Source organism: Mauremys mutica, chromosome 14, assembly GCF_020497125.1.
Source record: "Mauremys mutica isolate MM-2020 ecotype Southern chromosome 14, ASM2049712v1, whole genome shotgun sequence".
NCBI classification, from domain to species: Eukaryota; Metazoa; Chordata; order Testudines; family Geoemydidae; genus Mauremys; species Mauremys mutica.
In genome coordinates this window covers 5,280,124-5,293,501 of record NC_059085.1, presented here as the reverse complement: position 1 = coordinate 5,293,501, position 13,378 = coordinate 5,280,124, and the positions used below count along the sequence as shown (strand labels likewise).

The 13,378-nt window shown below is 51.7% G+C and overlaps 1 protein-coding gene across 9 annotated transcripts in view; it reads right to left on the bottom strand.

Annotated features, from left to right (window-relative positions):
* Positions 1–13,378, bottom strand: part of HYDIN (HYDIN axonemal central pair apparatus protein) — a 399,941-nt gene that overhangs the window by 160,855 nt on the left and 225,708 nt on the right. For 8 of the 9 annotated variants that reach the window (XM_044987150.1, XM_044987153.1, XM_044987154.1 and 5 more), the window contains one exon: positions 8,608–8,921. In XM_044987150.1, coding sequence (XP_044843085.1) covers positions 8,608–8,921 — 314 coding nt within the window. Of the gene's footprint in view, positions 1–8,607; positions 8,922–9,805; positions 10,057–13,378 lie in introns of those variants that run through there. The other variant, XM_044987157.1, reaches the window with a different exon arrangement.

Here is a 13,378-nt window from a genome sequence, read left to right as displayed (position 1 = left end):
CTGCCTACATCTAGTGTGCTTGGCATGGAGGGGCAGGGCCCTGGGGTGTTTCTGGGGCAGGTCTGGCCCATGCACTGTGTCAGGGGAGGTGGGCTGCAGGGTGATCTCCCACCTCTGTGCCTGTGCTCCCATTGCCAGGCTGAAGCCTCCACATTTATTTATTGACAAATAAAATTTGCAGAATTTTCAAATATTGTGTGCAGAATTTTTAATTGTTTGGTGCAGAATGCCCTCAGGAGTAATGACAGGCTGCACAAATGCTAGTATTTGGGAAATGGCACATGGTGGGAGAAATGAATTGTTAAATTGTGGCAATTGGGGGGATGGCATTTATAATTTCCAAAAGCGCTTGTATAAGCTGACTGTACTGTATTGAGCTCTCTCTGCTCCGGTGCTATTGGTCCGTAGTACCAGTCACTTTGGGTGACTCACTCAAAGCAGCAGCCAACAAGCCCTAACTCCTCCCTTACTCTCTGTCACAAAGGTTATCTAGCAATTATCTTGTAGCTTGTGTTCCCCTGTGCTGCTGATTCCTTCATTGGTCAGCCCCATCACTATCTCTGCCTTATGCTGCATGCCTGTTGGACTAAATTTGGGTATTACTGCTGCTCTGAGCTGGGCCCACCTCCTGCTTCCTCATTAACATATGTGGATGACAGAGCTCCAGCGCGTAACTGGTAGATCCCTTCTGAATGGGAACCACATGACTGAATTTCATGGTGAATATTCTCTCTGACTGTGATAGTCTTCTCACCTGCGCTAAAAGCATCTAATAGGATCCTGAGGTACTTTACAAACAAACTGAGATGCACACTATACAGGGAGCACTTCACCCACCAAAGGCCACCACCTCTGGGGTGAAAAGCCACAGTGTTAACAGAAGTAAGTCACAAGAGCATCTGTGTCGCTTTCTTTGGATGAGCCAAGAAAGAGAACACTGGATGGCAACAGGAACATTATTTTTCAATGGTCTAGTGTACAAGATTCCTGAGCCCATCTCAACAGAACTAAGCCCCATATCCTCAAAAGTATTTCAGGCACCCAATTCACATAGAAATCCTAAAATACCTTTGAGGATTGGTTCGAAGTCACAATTATCCATAGGGATCTGCAGCCATACCACCTTGTGCTATGATGGTATGGTCTGAGCTCACAGGCTACCTGGGCTGTGCTGAGGCAGTCCTTAGATGGCAAACCATTGATGGTAGGTGCTGTAGGGTGCACCCTGCCCACTCAGGACTGCTTATTTCTTTTTAAAGTGTATTTACTTTTGATTAGACATAAATCAGAACCAAAATCTCAGGTTCAAAAGCACTCCCAAACTGAGGGTTATAGAAATCTGGATCCAAATTCCATGGCTTGGCCCCATCTCCAAGCCTTTAATAGCACTCAGACACTACAGTGATAGGTGTGATATAGAATAGAGTAGACCAGAATAAGATGAAAGAATATCAATAATGAAAGGAACAGCATTCCTGGACAGAATGATGCCGGAGGATCTGAGTAGCTCTCCAGCACCAAATACTCAGCATGATCTATAGTACTGGGCCACATGCTGCAGGAGATACCAAGACGAAGTAGGGAGAGGGAAAGAAACCACTTGGAAAATAAGATAGAGCAGGTCTGGAAGATTGTGACACCCCCAGTGTCATTGCTTCACACAACAGCAGACAGTCAATGAGCAAACAGAAGCAAATACCATATCCTGCCATAGAGATTTCATCGACAGCACATGTAGTTAGTGCGCAGACAGAAAAACGAAGGGAAAAAGACAGCAATGATTCCTAAATCGATGCCAGTGCCTGAGCTCAGCCCTGACAGATACCACAGCACACTGCTCCCAACAGCTGAAATCAACCTTGTTTCATAAATAGCCAATAGTGTTACCCCTGTCAGAACCATGCAGAGCACAGCCTCTGAGTTTCAGTCTTATATAAAGAGAGAATGAGAGCAACAGCCGTCTACTCACTACAGGGATAGCGACATTTACATGTGGGAAATTTCAGTCTGCAGTGGAATTGTACTGAAGTTTCAAATATAAAATAACCATTACGAAATTCATTCAGAGAGCAAAGAAAAAAGTCTAATTCTCTCTGGCTCAACTGGTTCTCCTGTCACTTGCAGTGTCTGCAGTAGTCACTGGCACAAGAGAGAAAAGTCACCATACATCTAAGTGGCGTCAGAGTTGTCGCATTCTAAATATCTAAAAATAGGAGAAGGAGAGAACAGCAGCACAGTCACTGCCACCAGCAGCTAACTGCAGACCACGGGGGATGTGGGTACCTTGCAATGTTCTGTACTGGAGACTCCCATTACAACTGCTGGTATAGGATGATGTACAAGAGATGCCATCAATTGTCTGATTCTATCCTGTATGGGACTTGCAGCACTTTTAATCCAAGCTGGGTGTTTTCTACAACCCCCAAATCCCCATTCAATGGTCTGCTTACTACTCAACCATGTGAAAGCATGACATGAGCCACACTCATCTAAGGTGGGAGAAATGCGGTGCCCATCAGTGCCAAGCTCTCAGCCCTGAAAAAACAAGTAACACATTCAAAGTCGCCCCCAAATTACACCCTCCTGTGATGTTGCACTCCATGTGTTTTATGGAAATATGCTTATGAGTGTGAATATGATGTAAGTGGAATATGCTTTATGCAAAAGGTCTCTTGGAAGGTATCATAACAAAGGTTATAATCTACTGAATATATTCCTCCTATTTGTATGCATGTATCATTCTTGTATCTGAAGCTAGAAATATGAAGTATAACTGAGATCCTACTGTAATTATGAAAAGTGTGGGCCATTAGTGGTGGTTTAGAATCTTGATGGCTCCCACTGACTAGGCCAATTGGTTGTAAATGGTTTATTTACCTGCACACCTTCCAGGAAGAATGGAGACTAGGAGTCTTACAGTGACATGTGATCATGTCACATGATACTGGAATCCATCTTAATCTTTGTACTTTTCCATTGATGAGGCAGGGGTGGGGGCAAGCACAGACAAAAGATTCCTGCCTTGTGCCAAAGCTATACAAGGGTGTGGAGCAGGACCAAGGGGGCTGCCAGTCATGAGAAAACCCCTGCTTAGCACCTGAGATGTCTGCTGGATCTAAGAAAGACTGTACCGGGGAAAGGATTGGGCCCAGACTAGGAAGGAGTCTAGTCTGTGAAAGAAGCTTATTGGAATGTCTTTGAGGGTGAGATATTACCTGTATTCAGTTTCATAATGTATTAGGCTTAGACTTGCATATTTTGTTTTAATTTTGCTTTGTGACTTACTTTGTTCTGTCTGTTAATACTTGAAACCACTTAAATCCTACGTTTTATACTTAATAAAATCACTTTTGTTTATTAATAAACCCAGAGTAAGTGATTAATACCTGGTGGAGCAAACAGCTGTGCTGTTTGCTAGGGGAGGGAGGGATAGCTCAGTGGTTTGAGCATTGGCCTGCTAAACCCAGGGCTGTGAGCTCAATCCCTGAGGGAGCCACTTAGGGATCTGAGGCAAAAATCTGTCTGGGGATTGGTCCTGCTTTGAGCAGGGGGTGGGACTAGATGACCTCCTGAGGTCCCTTCCAATCCTGATAGTCTATGATTCTATGATATCTCTCTATCAGTGTTATAGAGGGCAGACAATTTACTAATTTACCCTGTATAAGCTTTATATAGAGTAAAACAGATTTATTTGGGGTTTGGATCCCATTGGGAACTGGGTGTCTGGGTGCTGGAGATAGGTAAGCTGTTTTCAGTTAAGGCTGCAGCTTTGGGAGCGTGGACCTGACCCTGGGTCTGTGTTGCAGCAGGCTAGTGTGTCTGGCTCAACAAGACAGGGTTCTGGAAGTTCCAAGCTGGAAGTGAAAACGGGCTCAGGGGTAATTTCAGCACATCGGGTGACAGTCCCAAGGGGATCTCTGTGACTGAGCCCATCACATCTCCCATAGAGTCATTCTGAAGTTTTTGATCTCTTTTGCACAGTTGTGCTGAATCCGGTGGAATTACCCCAGGTTTGCACAAGTGTAGCTGAGATCGGAATCTGGCCCTCAGTACCTAGAGAGTGAGCGGACTGCAAACTTCAGTTATATTGCTGGACACTCAAACAGAAGGGGAGCAGTGATGTCTACATGGCACATGCATGCCATAAATCCCAGTTATTCAGAGAGCAGCAAAGCACTGGAGAGGAAGGAGGGGTGGAATACTGCAAACTGATCCGTGTTAAGAAGATGAACCCAAACAGAGAGGGAGGCTTGCAAAGACACCAAGAAACAGCAAATAACCCTCCCCTCTCCTCCTGCTTCTCCTCCCAATATCAAGCTCTCTGCGTTTATGTCTTAAGATAAGCTCGGCAGTGACACAGATTTACTTGCTCCTAGCTCTGGTTCCTTTTTGAGCACTCATATTTTATTTATTTTTAATCTTCTTTGGGGAGCCTGGTATCAAAGCTGCAATAGACTTGCTCTCTGCCCATATGTTCTGTTTGATGACATCTGCTCAAGTTCCCTAATATCTGTCCACAAGTACAGAGACACTCATAAGCCACTCACAAGTACAGAGACACTTGTTCTTTTCTCTTGACATTCATGATATTCAGACTGGCACATCAGAAGAAAAGGTTGATTGAAGCCCAGAGCCTTAGTTACATGAAGCTCCAGCTATATGAAATGAAAGACCATTTTCTATCATACCAATCTGTCAAACTGTTCCTCCATTGACAGGAGAAACAAACACCGCTAAAGAGTGTATTCTGTTTTCAGATTTATTCCAGGATTTCTACCTGCATTCACTTGCCCGTATCCCACTCATTACTAGTATTATTTATACAGGATTGCAGGGGTCCACGGGGTAGCTTACAGTCCAAGTAAGACATAACAGAGCAAGTAGTAACAAATAACAGCAGTGATGGGGGAAAGGGGTGAGAAGGATTGAATGCCCTTGTCATTTATCTCAGGCTCTCCCGTAGCAGAGCCCTTTCCCCGTGAAGTCTCTGTGGATTCCAATGTATATCACAGCTGCTTGTCTTAATATTTTTGTCTATTCATTGGCTGTCAGTCCATTACTGTTGCATTTTTGCCTTGTCTTGTTTTTCATTGCATATATTTTTTCTTTCTTTTCCGTAAGAAAATTAAAAAGGAACAAAGGATTCATGCCAGCATCGAGGCTGAAATGTGGATTGCAGGGCCTTGTAATGTGCCACGCCAGGTTATGGGGGGAGAGCAAGGAGGATTACTGGAAGGTGTTAACACCACAGGAAGCTCCATCAGGGAGGGGGAAAAGATCCTATTCTGTTAAAAGGAATTGGCTGGGAAAATCCTATCCGGAGAGGGAAGGCTGACATAGTTTGATCCTATATATTTAACACAGCAAACTTTGAACTGAAGTAAGAACTGGATCAGGCCCTTAGGTACTTTCTATTAAGAATGACCTCTAGCCAAGGGGTTCATGCTCTCTACAGATGTCCAATCCTGCGGCTGTGTGAGAAAATAATCCGTCTCCCTCTCTCCTCCAGGGCAGATTGGCAGAGGCCCTGGGGGTTTTTCGCCTTCCTCTGCAGCGTGCGGCACGGGTCACTTGCTGGAGGATTCTCTGCACCATGATTTGAGGACTTCAATAGCTCAGACATAGGTCAGGGGTTTGTTACAGGAGTAGGTGGGTGAGATTCTGTGGCCTGCGTTGTGCAGGAGGTCGGACTAGATGATCATAATGGTTCCTTCTGACCTTAAAGTCTATGAGTCTGTTCAGCAAAGGGAAGATGGCATTCAGACACTGGTAAGACCACACACAGAGATGCAGAACCATTTTCTGCTGACTCACCTGGCAACTAGATCTGGTGGTTCCTTTTAGCTCTAAATCAGGTGGTTAAAAAGTTGTATCTCTCAGGCAAGAGGGAACTAGACACTGGGGCAGAGGAGTCATGCAGGAATAAACCTCAGGAACGGCCGTGCTCTGGAGGAAGTTGAGGCTTGTTATTTAAGTTAACAAAGAAGGGAAACCTTAGGAACCAGGTAAGTCTGGAGACTATCCAGGGTGTGTGCTCTGTTAGAAGCAGGGAGGGAGCACTACCTGCTTAGAGGGATATAGCCAGTTATTTAAAAAGAACGTTATGTACATCCTTTGAGTTTTGCTTCTTCAGTCCATAGAGGATTCCAAACAATGGGGGTGGGGGAGTGTGTGTGTGGAGTTTGACATCTCCTTCTGAATACAATCAGCCTTCTGTCCACAGTCCAGGGGAATTCATGAGAAACTTGACAAGAAATACGACACAACATTTGGATCTGGATCCAGCCCCATCCTAACATAAAGTTCAAGGTTCTAAGTATGGTTCTGGAGTTTTGTTTCAATGCAGTATTTTATTAGGGGTCTTCTGCAAAACCTGGATTCAGATCTGATCTACCACAATGGTCAGGGATGTTTGGATCTGGGATTTTGCTTCAGGTCCATCTATAACTACACAGGTACAGAACAACAAATGCCAGGCTCAATAACTCAGAGGCAGCTGGCCGAGCAAAGACAGAGAAGGCGACTGAGCTTTGGAACCATGGGTAATAGTGCAGGAATGATTTGGCAGGTGCTGCTTATCTGCTGTTCTTTTCAGAGTGGTAACAGAGAAGCAAGAGGGAAGGAGAAGAAAAATAAAAGGCACAAATGAATTAAAAGAAGAAAAATCTGATTTCAGGATCCTGTCCAGCCAAAGGAAATAAAAGTAAAGACACAATCTTCTCTCCCAGCCACAAGGGACATGTTAATCTCAATGAGACTCAAAAACACTGGTGGTTGGCAATGGGTGGACGGGTAGACAGATGGCTAAACTACACTGATTTCAATTCATGGAACCTGGTGTTTAACTACCACAATGTCAGGCCGAGTTAGCACCACATGATTATTTAGACTGTACAGTACCAATAGTGTTTAATGCAGAATAGAAATATCTGAGACAATGCTCTGAGACTGGCCACTTAATGAGGAATTTAAGGTGTTAGCTCAGAGATGGACTTGGGGTCCCAATTCTGCCATGGAGAGTCATGTAGTGTCTGCTGAGGGACGCATGGAGAGTACATTGCTGCTTAATTAACACGCAGAGCAGAACAGAGAACGAGCCGCTCTCCTAAATTACATCGCATTAACAAGCAGGAAAAAGCCAGAGCCCATTGGAGCATAGGGCCCCATCCTGCCAGGTGCCCAGATCCCTCAACTGCCTGTGGAGTCAGTAGGAGCTGAATGCACTCCACACCCAGCAGGAGGCGCTCTGCACATCACAGGCTCAGATTCAATGGAACAGATTTAAATGGACACGGGTCATTAAAACCTGGAAGCGGATTTGGGTGTTGTGTTTCAAAAAATGCAATGATATTTAAAACATAACAACAGCTACCTAGGCACTCAGCCAGCGAATGGTCACAGATTCAATTAATTCCATGCCAGCTTCACAGTAATGTGTTTACCTCACTTACCTTATTCTAAAATGTATAACCACTGTTCAATAACCAACATTAGAGTCCCTCTTTAGCTTGTAATTAAACATTAATCTAATTTGCCTGGAGATGACTGGAGCCACCAAGCACTGATATAACAGCCCATGCCTTTCCCCCAGCCCACTGTATTCCACCTGCTTTCCCAGCCTTTTCTCACGCTTCTCTATCCTGGGATCCTTGCTAGCCTGATTCTGCAAGAGGCATCAACTTCAATGGCTGAGTTTACTCCCCAAACTCTGCAAGTATCAATATCTGATCTCCTCTACTTCCAGAAAGGTCCCTCCTGTGGACCAGACCCCAGTTTCCTAAGTGAAATTGTTTACTGATGGTCTATGTTATTCAGAATGGCAGCACAGCAATACCCAGCGGGTAAGTTTGTTAGGTTTCCGGGGGCATTCTGAAAAAAACATTTGCTACTGTAATTAGAATAACTGCCCAAACTCTACTTTTGTATTGTGCTGAGCTGGGGAGAGCGGCTGGGCCATGTATTTACAGAAGTGCTCTGATGGTTATAGTGCAAGATCGGATCAACCCATTTTCCTTGGCTTGGGGGCCCTCAAAACAAAGCTGAGCAGTTCTGATTCCCTAGGGACGTTCAGGCAGACAACACTGATAGCTGGCCAGAGAACATTTATGGCTGAGCTACAGAACTTACTATTCCTTTGCGGGTTGTTTTTAACAACAGTTCAGTGCATGTGATATGCACTTTAATAAGTTAGAAAAAAAGCCCTACTGGGGCAGAATCCCCCACTGGGCCAGGAGCCCTGATAAAGCCCTCCACACCACCTCCCACAAATGATATGAAAGGGCTTCAGTTGCGATTGAGTCCATTGATTAGACAAGCAGCTGCAAACTCCTCTGCCAACTCCTATCGTGGCCTTGGTTTAGTAGGATGGATATTACCTGCCCAGCACAACCTCCCAACACCTCATCTGGCTTTCACGCAGCTAGCCGCCCCCAGTCACACTGGCAGGTTGTCAGAGCAGAGACAGTGGGAACTATTTCCAAATGGAGGAAGTTTAAAGCAATCAGTCCAATTCCAAGCAAAGAGTCTTGGGTTTCCCGAAGGAACAAAACACTAACCCAAGAAAGAGGAAAGCTCCAAGGATAACAGATGAGGCAATGCCGCATCTACCTTATCTGGTTCCCATAGTTGTCCATCAGGAAGGACCAGTGGTACTTGACGAGAAGCGGGCTGCAGTTGGTCATCTTGATGTAACGTACAACCTCGGTGTCGTTCAAGATGCAGCCGAAATCCAAATCCATAGTCTGGAAGTGGAGGTTTGGGAAGTGCACTTCACCCCAAAGGGTGACCTGGTCCTCATGAGGATGTTCCAGATACCGGATAGTCAGGACCTCCTCTGCAACCCGGGTGTTCAAATCCTTTCTGTAGGAAGGGTCAAACCTGATGGAGAGATGCTGCTCCTCTCCGGTCTCTAGTGTCCTGGGCTGCATTGAGACAGACAGGGATTAATCACTGTTGGACTGAACTTTACCAGTCCAATGGTGTGAAATGCACAAACACGCATTGACAATCCGTGAAAAAAACGCGGGCATCTCAGCTCATCCATCTCTGAGCCTCATTATAGCATGTCTAAGTGTCTGGCAGATCAGCCCACAATGAGACGTGTTTCAGACCTTCTCAGATTCACACACATTCCTCTGCATTGTATCAATCCAGCAGAAGGTAGTTTTGCTGAATTTTGAACCCCTCAAAGTTTTGACTAACCAGTACATTGCTGGGTTCATGTTGAGACTGAAAAAAAGCAAACAGAACAGAGAGAAAAAAGCCAATGGAAGAAATAAAGACGGCATATTGTGAACTGGCTGTGATTTGTGTGTCACTATTGCTCCTGTATAAAATAAGAACTGCTCCTCTATGTGTCATAAGCCCTGTACTGTTAATAGTTATAGAGCATCTCCTGCAACTGAAGTTCTAGGGGATGGTGCTTTTTGAGCCGGAGGATCTGAGGGTTAGCCCTGTTGTCACTATTAAGTGGCTACTGTTTGCAGCAAGTTGGTAACCACGAAGTCCTAGATCCGAGAGGTTGTTCCCCTATCACTAATACACAGCACAGAATTCCCTATGTTCCTGGTTTTGTAAGTGAATAACCATTTGGGTGGGGGGAGGAAACATGAGTCAAGAAAAAGGGTCAGGAACTCAAACTAATTCTGCCAACCCCAAAATTAGTCTGAGGTTTGCAAAACCTCAAGCTCCAATGGCTTCGCCCAACCCAAACTGAGGAGAACATCTCCTGCCAGGAAACAATGTGGCAATTTCATGCAATACTATGGCAAGTGTGATGAGTCAGCAGGCCTGATTCTGATCTCACCTGCACTGGTTTTACTCCCATGTAACTCCATAGCTCATCATTTGCACAGGCGTGTCAAAACACGAGGCGGCTGGCTGAGGCTGGAGCAGGGGCTGGCTAGCGTGAAACAGGCATGGACTAGGGCAGGAGCCAGAGCAACGGCAGTCACCAGAACTGCTAGGCAAGGGGAGTGCTCCTGGCCAGGCAGTCACACTGAGCAAACTGGAGCAACGGCCTCCCTTGAGCAGCCTAAACACCAGCCTTGGGATCATAGGGGCCAACTTCCTCTCTACCCAGGGGGGTGCTCAACCCCCCCGCATGCCCCATGCCCCCCCTCCACCCCTTTCACCAAGACCCCACCCGGCCTCTTCCCACCCTCACTCCGCCCCCACCCCGGCCTCAACCCCACCCCTTCCCCCAACCTCCCACCCGCCTCTTCCCACCCTCACTCCGCCCCCAGCCCTGCCTCAACTCCACCCCTTCCCCCAACCTCCCACCCGCCTCTTCCCACCCTCACTCCGCCCCCAGCCCTGCCTCAACTCCACCCCTTCCCCCAACCTCCCACCCGCCTCTTCCCACCCTCACTCCGCCCCCAGCCCTGCCTCAACTCCACCCCTTCCCCAACCTCCCACCCGCCTCTTCCCACCCTCACTACGCCCCCAGCCCTGCCTCAACTCCACCCTTCCCCCAAGCCCCACCCGCCTCTTCCCACCCTCACTCCGCCCCCAGCCCTGCCTCAACTCCACCCCTTACCCAAGCCCCCACCCGCCTCTTCCCACCCTCACTCCGCCCCCACCCCTGCCTCAACTCCACCCTTCCCCCAACCTCCCACCCTGCCTCGTCCCACCCTCACTCCGCCCCCAGCCCTGCCTCAACTCCCCCCCTTCCCCCAACCTCCCCCCCTGCCTCTTCCCACCCTCTCTCCGCCCCCAGCCCTGCCTCAACTCCACCCCTTCCCCTAACCTCCCACCCCGCCTCTTCCCACCCTCACTCCGCCCCCAGCCCTGCCTCAACTCCACCCCTTCCCCCAACCTCCCACCCCGCCTCTTCCCACCCTGGCTCCGCCCCCACCCCTGCCTCAACTCCACCCCTTCCCCCAACCTCCCACCCCGCCTCTTCCCACCCTCACTCCGCCCCCAGCCCTGCCTCAACTCCACCCCTTCCCCCAACCTCCCACCCCGCCTCTTCCCACCCTCACTCCGCCCCCAGCCCTGCCTCTCCTACAACCCTTCCCCCAACCTCCCCCCACCCCTCTTCCCACCCTCACTCCGCCCCCACCCCTGCCTCAACTCCACCCCTTCCCCCCACCTCCCCACCCGCCTCTTCCCACCCTCACTCCGCCCCCACCCCTGCCTCAACTCCACCTCTTCCCCCAACCTCCCACCCCACCTCTTCCCACCCTCACTCCGCCCTCACCCCTGCCTCAACTCCACCCCTTCCCCCCAGCCCCCACCCGCCTCTTCCCACCCTCACTCCGCCCCACCCCTGCCTCAACTCCACCCCTTCCCCCAACCTCCCACCCGCCTCTTCCCACCCTCACTCCGCCCCCAGCCCTGCCTCAACTCCACCCCTTTCACCAAGACCCCACCCGCCTCTTCCCACCCTCACTCCGCCCCCAGCCCTGCCTCAACTCCACCCCTTCCCCCAACCTCCCACCCCGCCTCTTCCACCCTCACTCCGCCCCAGCCCTGCCTCAACTCCACCCCTCCCCCAACCTCCCACCCCGCCTCTTCCCACCCTCACTCCGCCCCCAGCCCTGCCTCAACTCCACCCCTTCCCCCAACCTCCCCCCCCGCCTCTTCCCACCCTCACTCCGCCCTCACCCCTGCCTCAACTCCACCCCTTCCCCCAAGACCCCACCCCGCCTCTTCCCACCCTCACTCCGCCCCCACCCCGGCCTCAACTCCACCCCTTCCCCCAACCTCCCACCCGCCTCTTCCCACCCTCACTCCGCCCCCAGCCCGGCCTCAACTCCACCCCGTCCCCCAAGCCCCCACCCGCCTCTTCCCACCCTCACTCCGCCCCCAGCCCGGCCTCAACTCCACCCCTTCCCCCAACCTCCCACCCCGCCTCTTCCCACCCTCACTCCGCCCCCAGCCCTGCCTCAACTCCACCCCTTCCCCCAACCTCCCACCCCGCCTCTTCCCACCCTCACTCCGCCCCCAGCCCTGCCTCAACTCCACCCCTTCCCCCAAGCCCCCACCCGCCTCTTCCCACCCTCACTCCGCCCCCAGCCCTGCCTCAACTCCACCCCTTCCCCCAACCTCCCACCCCGCCTCTTCCCACCCTCAGTCTGCCCCCACCCCTGCCTCACCTCCACCCCTTCCCCCAAGCCCCCACCCGCCTCTTCCCACCCTCACTCCGCCCCCACCCTGGCCTCAACTCCACCCCTTTCACCAAGCCCCCACCCGGCCTCTTCCCACCCTCACTCCGCCCCCACCCCTGCCTCAACTCCACCCCTTCCCCCAACCTCCCACCCCGCCTCTTCCCACCCTCACTCCGCCCCCTGCCATGCCTCTTGTCCACTTCGTACCCCAACCTCCCACCCCGCCTCTTCCCACCCTCACTCCGCCCCCACCCCTGCCTCAACTCCACCCCTTCCCCAACCTCCCACCCGCCTCTTCCCACCCTCACTCTGCCCTCACCCTGCCTCAACTCCACCCTTCCCCCAACCCCCCCCCCGCCTCTTCCCACCCTCACTCCGCCCCCAGCCCTGCCTCAACTCCACCCCTTCCCCCAAGCCCCCACCCGCCTCTTCCCACCCTCACTCCGCCCCCAGCCCGGCCTCAACTCCACCCCTTCCCCCAACCTCCCACCCCGCCTCTTCCCACCCTCACTCCGCCCACACCCCGGCCTCAACTCCACCCCTTCCCCCAACCTCCCACCCGCCTCTTCCCACCCTCACTCTGCCCTCACCCCTGCCTCAACTCCACCCCTTCCCCCAAGACCCCACCCCGCCTCTTCCCACCCTCACTCCGCCCCCAGCCCTGCCTCAACTCCACCCCTTCCCCCACGCCCCCACCCGCCTCTTCCCACCCTCACTCCGCCCCCAGCCCTGCCTCAACTCCACCCCTTTCCCCAAGCCCCCACCCGCCTCTTCCCACCCTCACTCCGCCCCAGCCCTGCCTCAACTCCACCCCTTCCCCCAAGCCCCCACCCGGCCTCTTCCCACCCTCACTCCGCCCCCAGCCCTGCCTCAACTCCACCCCTTCCCCCAAGCCCCCACCCGCCTCTTCCCACCCTCACTCCGCCCCCACCCCGGCCTCAACTCCACCCCTTCCCCCAACCTCCCACCCGCCTCTTCCCACCCTCACTCCGCCCCCACCCCGGCCTCAACTCCACCCCTTCCCCCAACCTCCCACCCCGCCTCTTCCCACCCTCACTCCGCCCCCAGCCCTGCCTCAACTCCACCCCTTCCCTCAACCTCCCACCCGCCTCTTCCCACCCTCACTCCGCCCCCACCCCTGCCTCAACTCCACCCCTTCCCCAACCTCCCACCCGCCTCTTCCCACCCTCACTCCGCCCCCACCCTGCCTCAACTCCACCCCTTCCCCCAACCTCCCACCCCGCCTCTTCCCACCCTCACTCCACCCC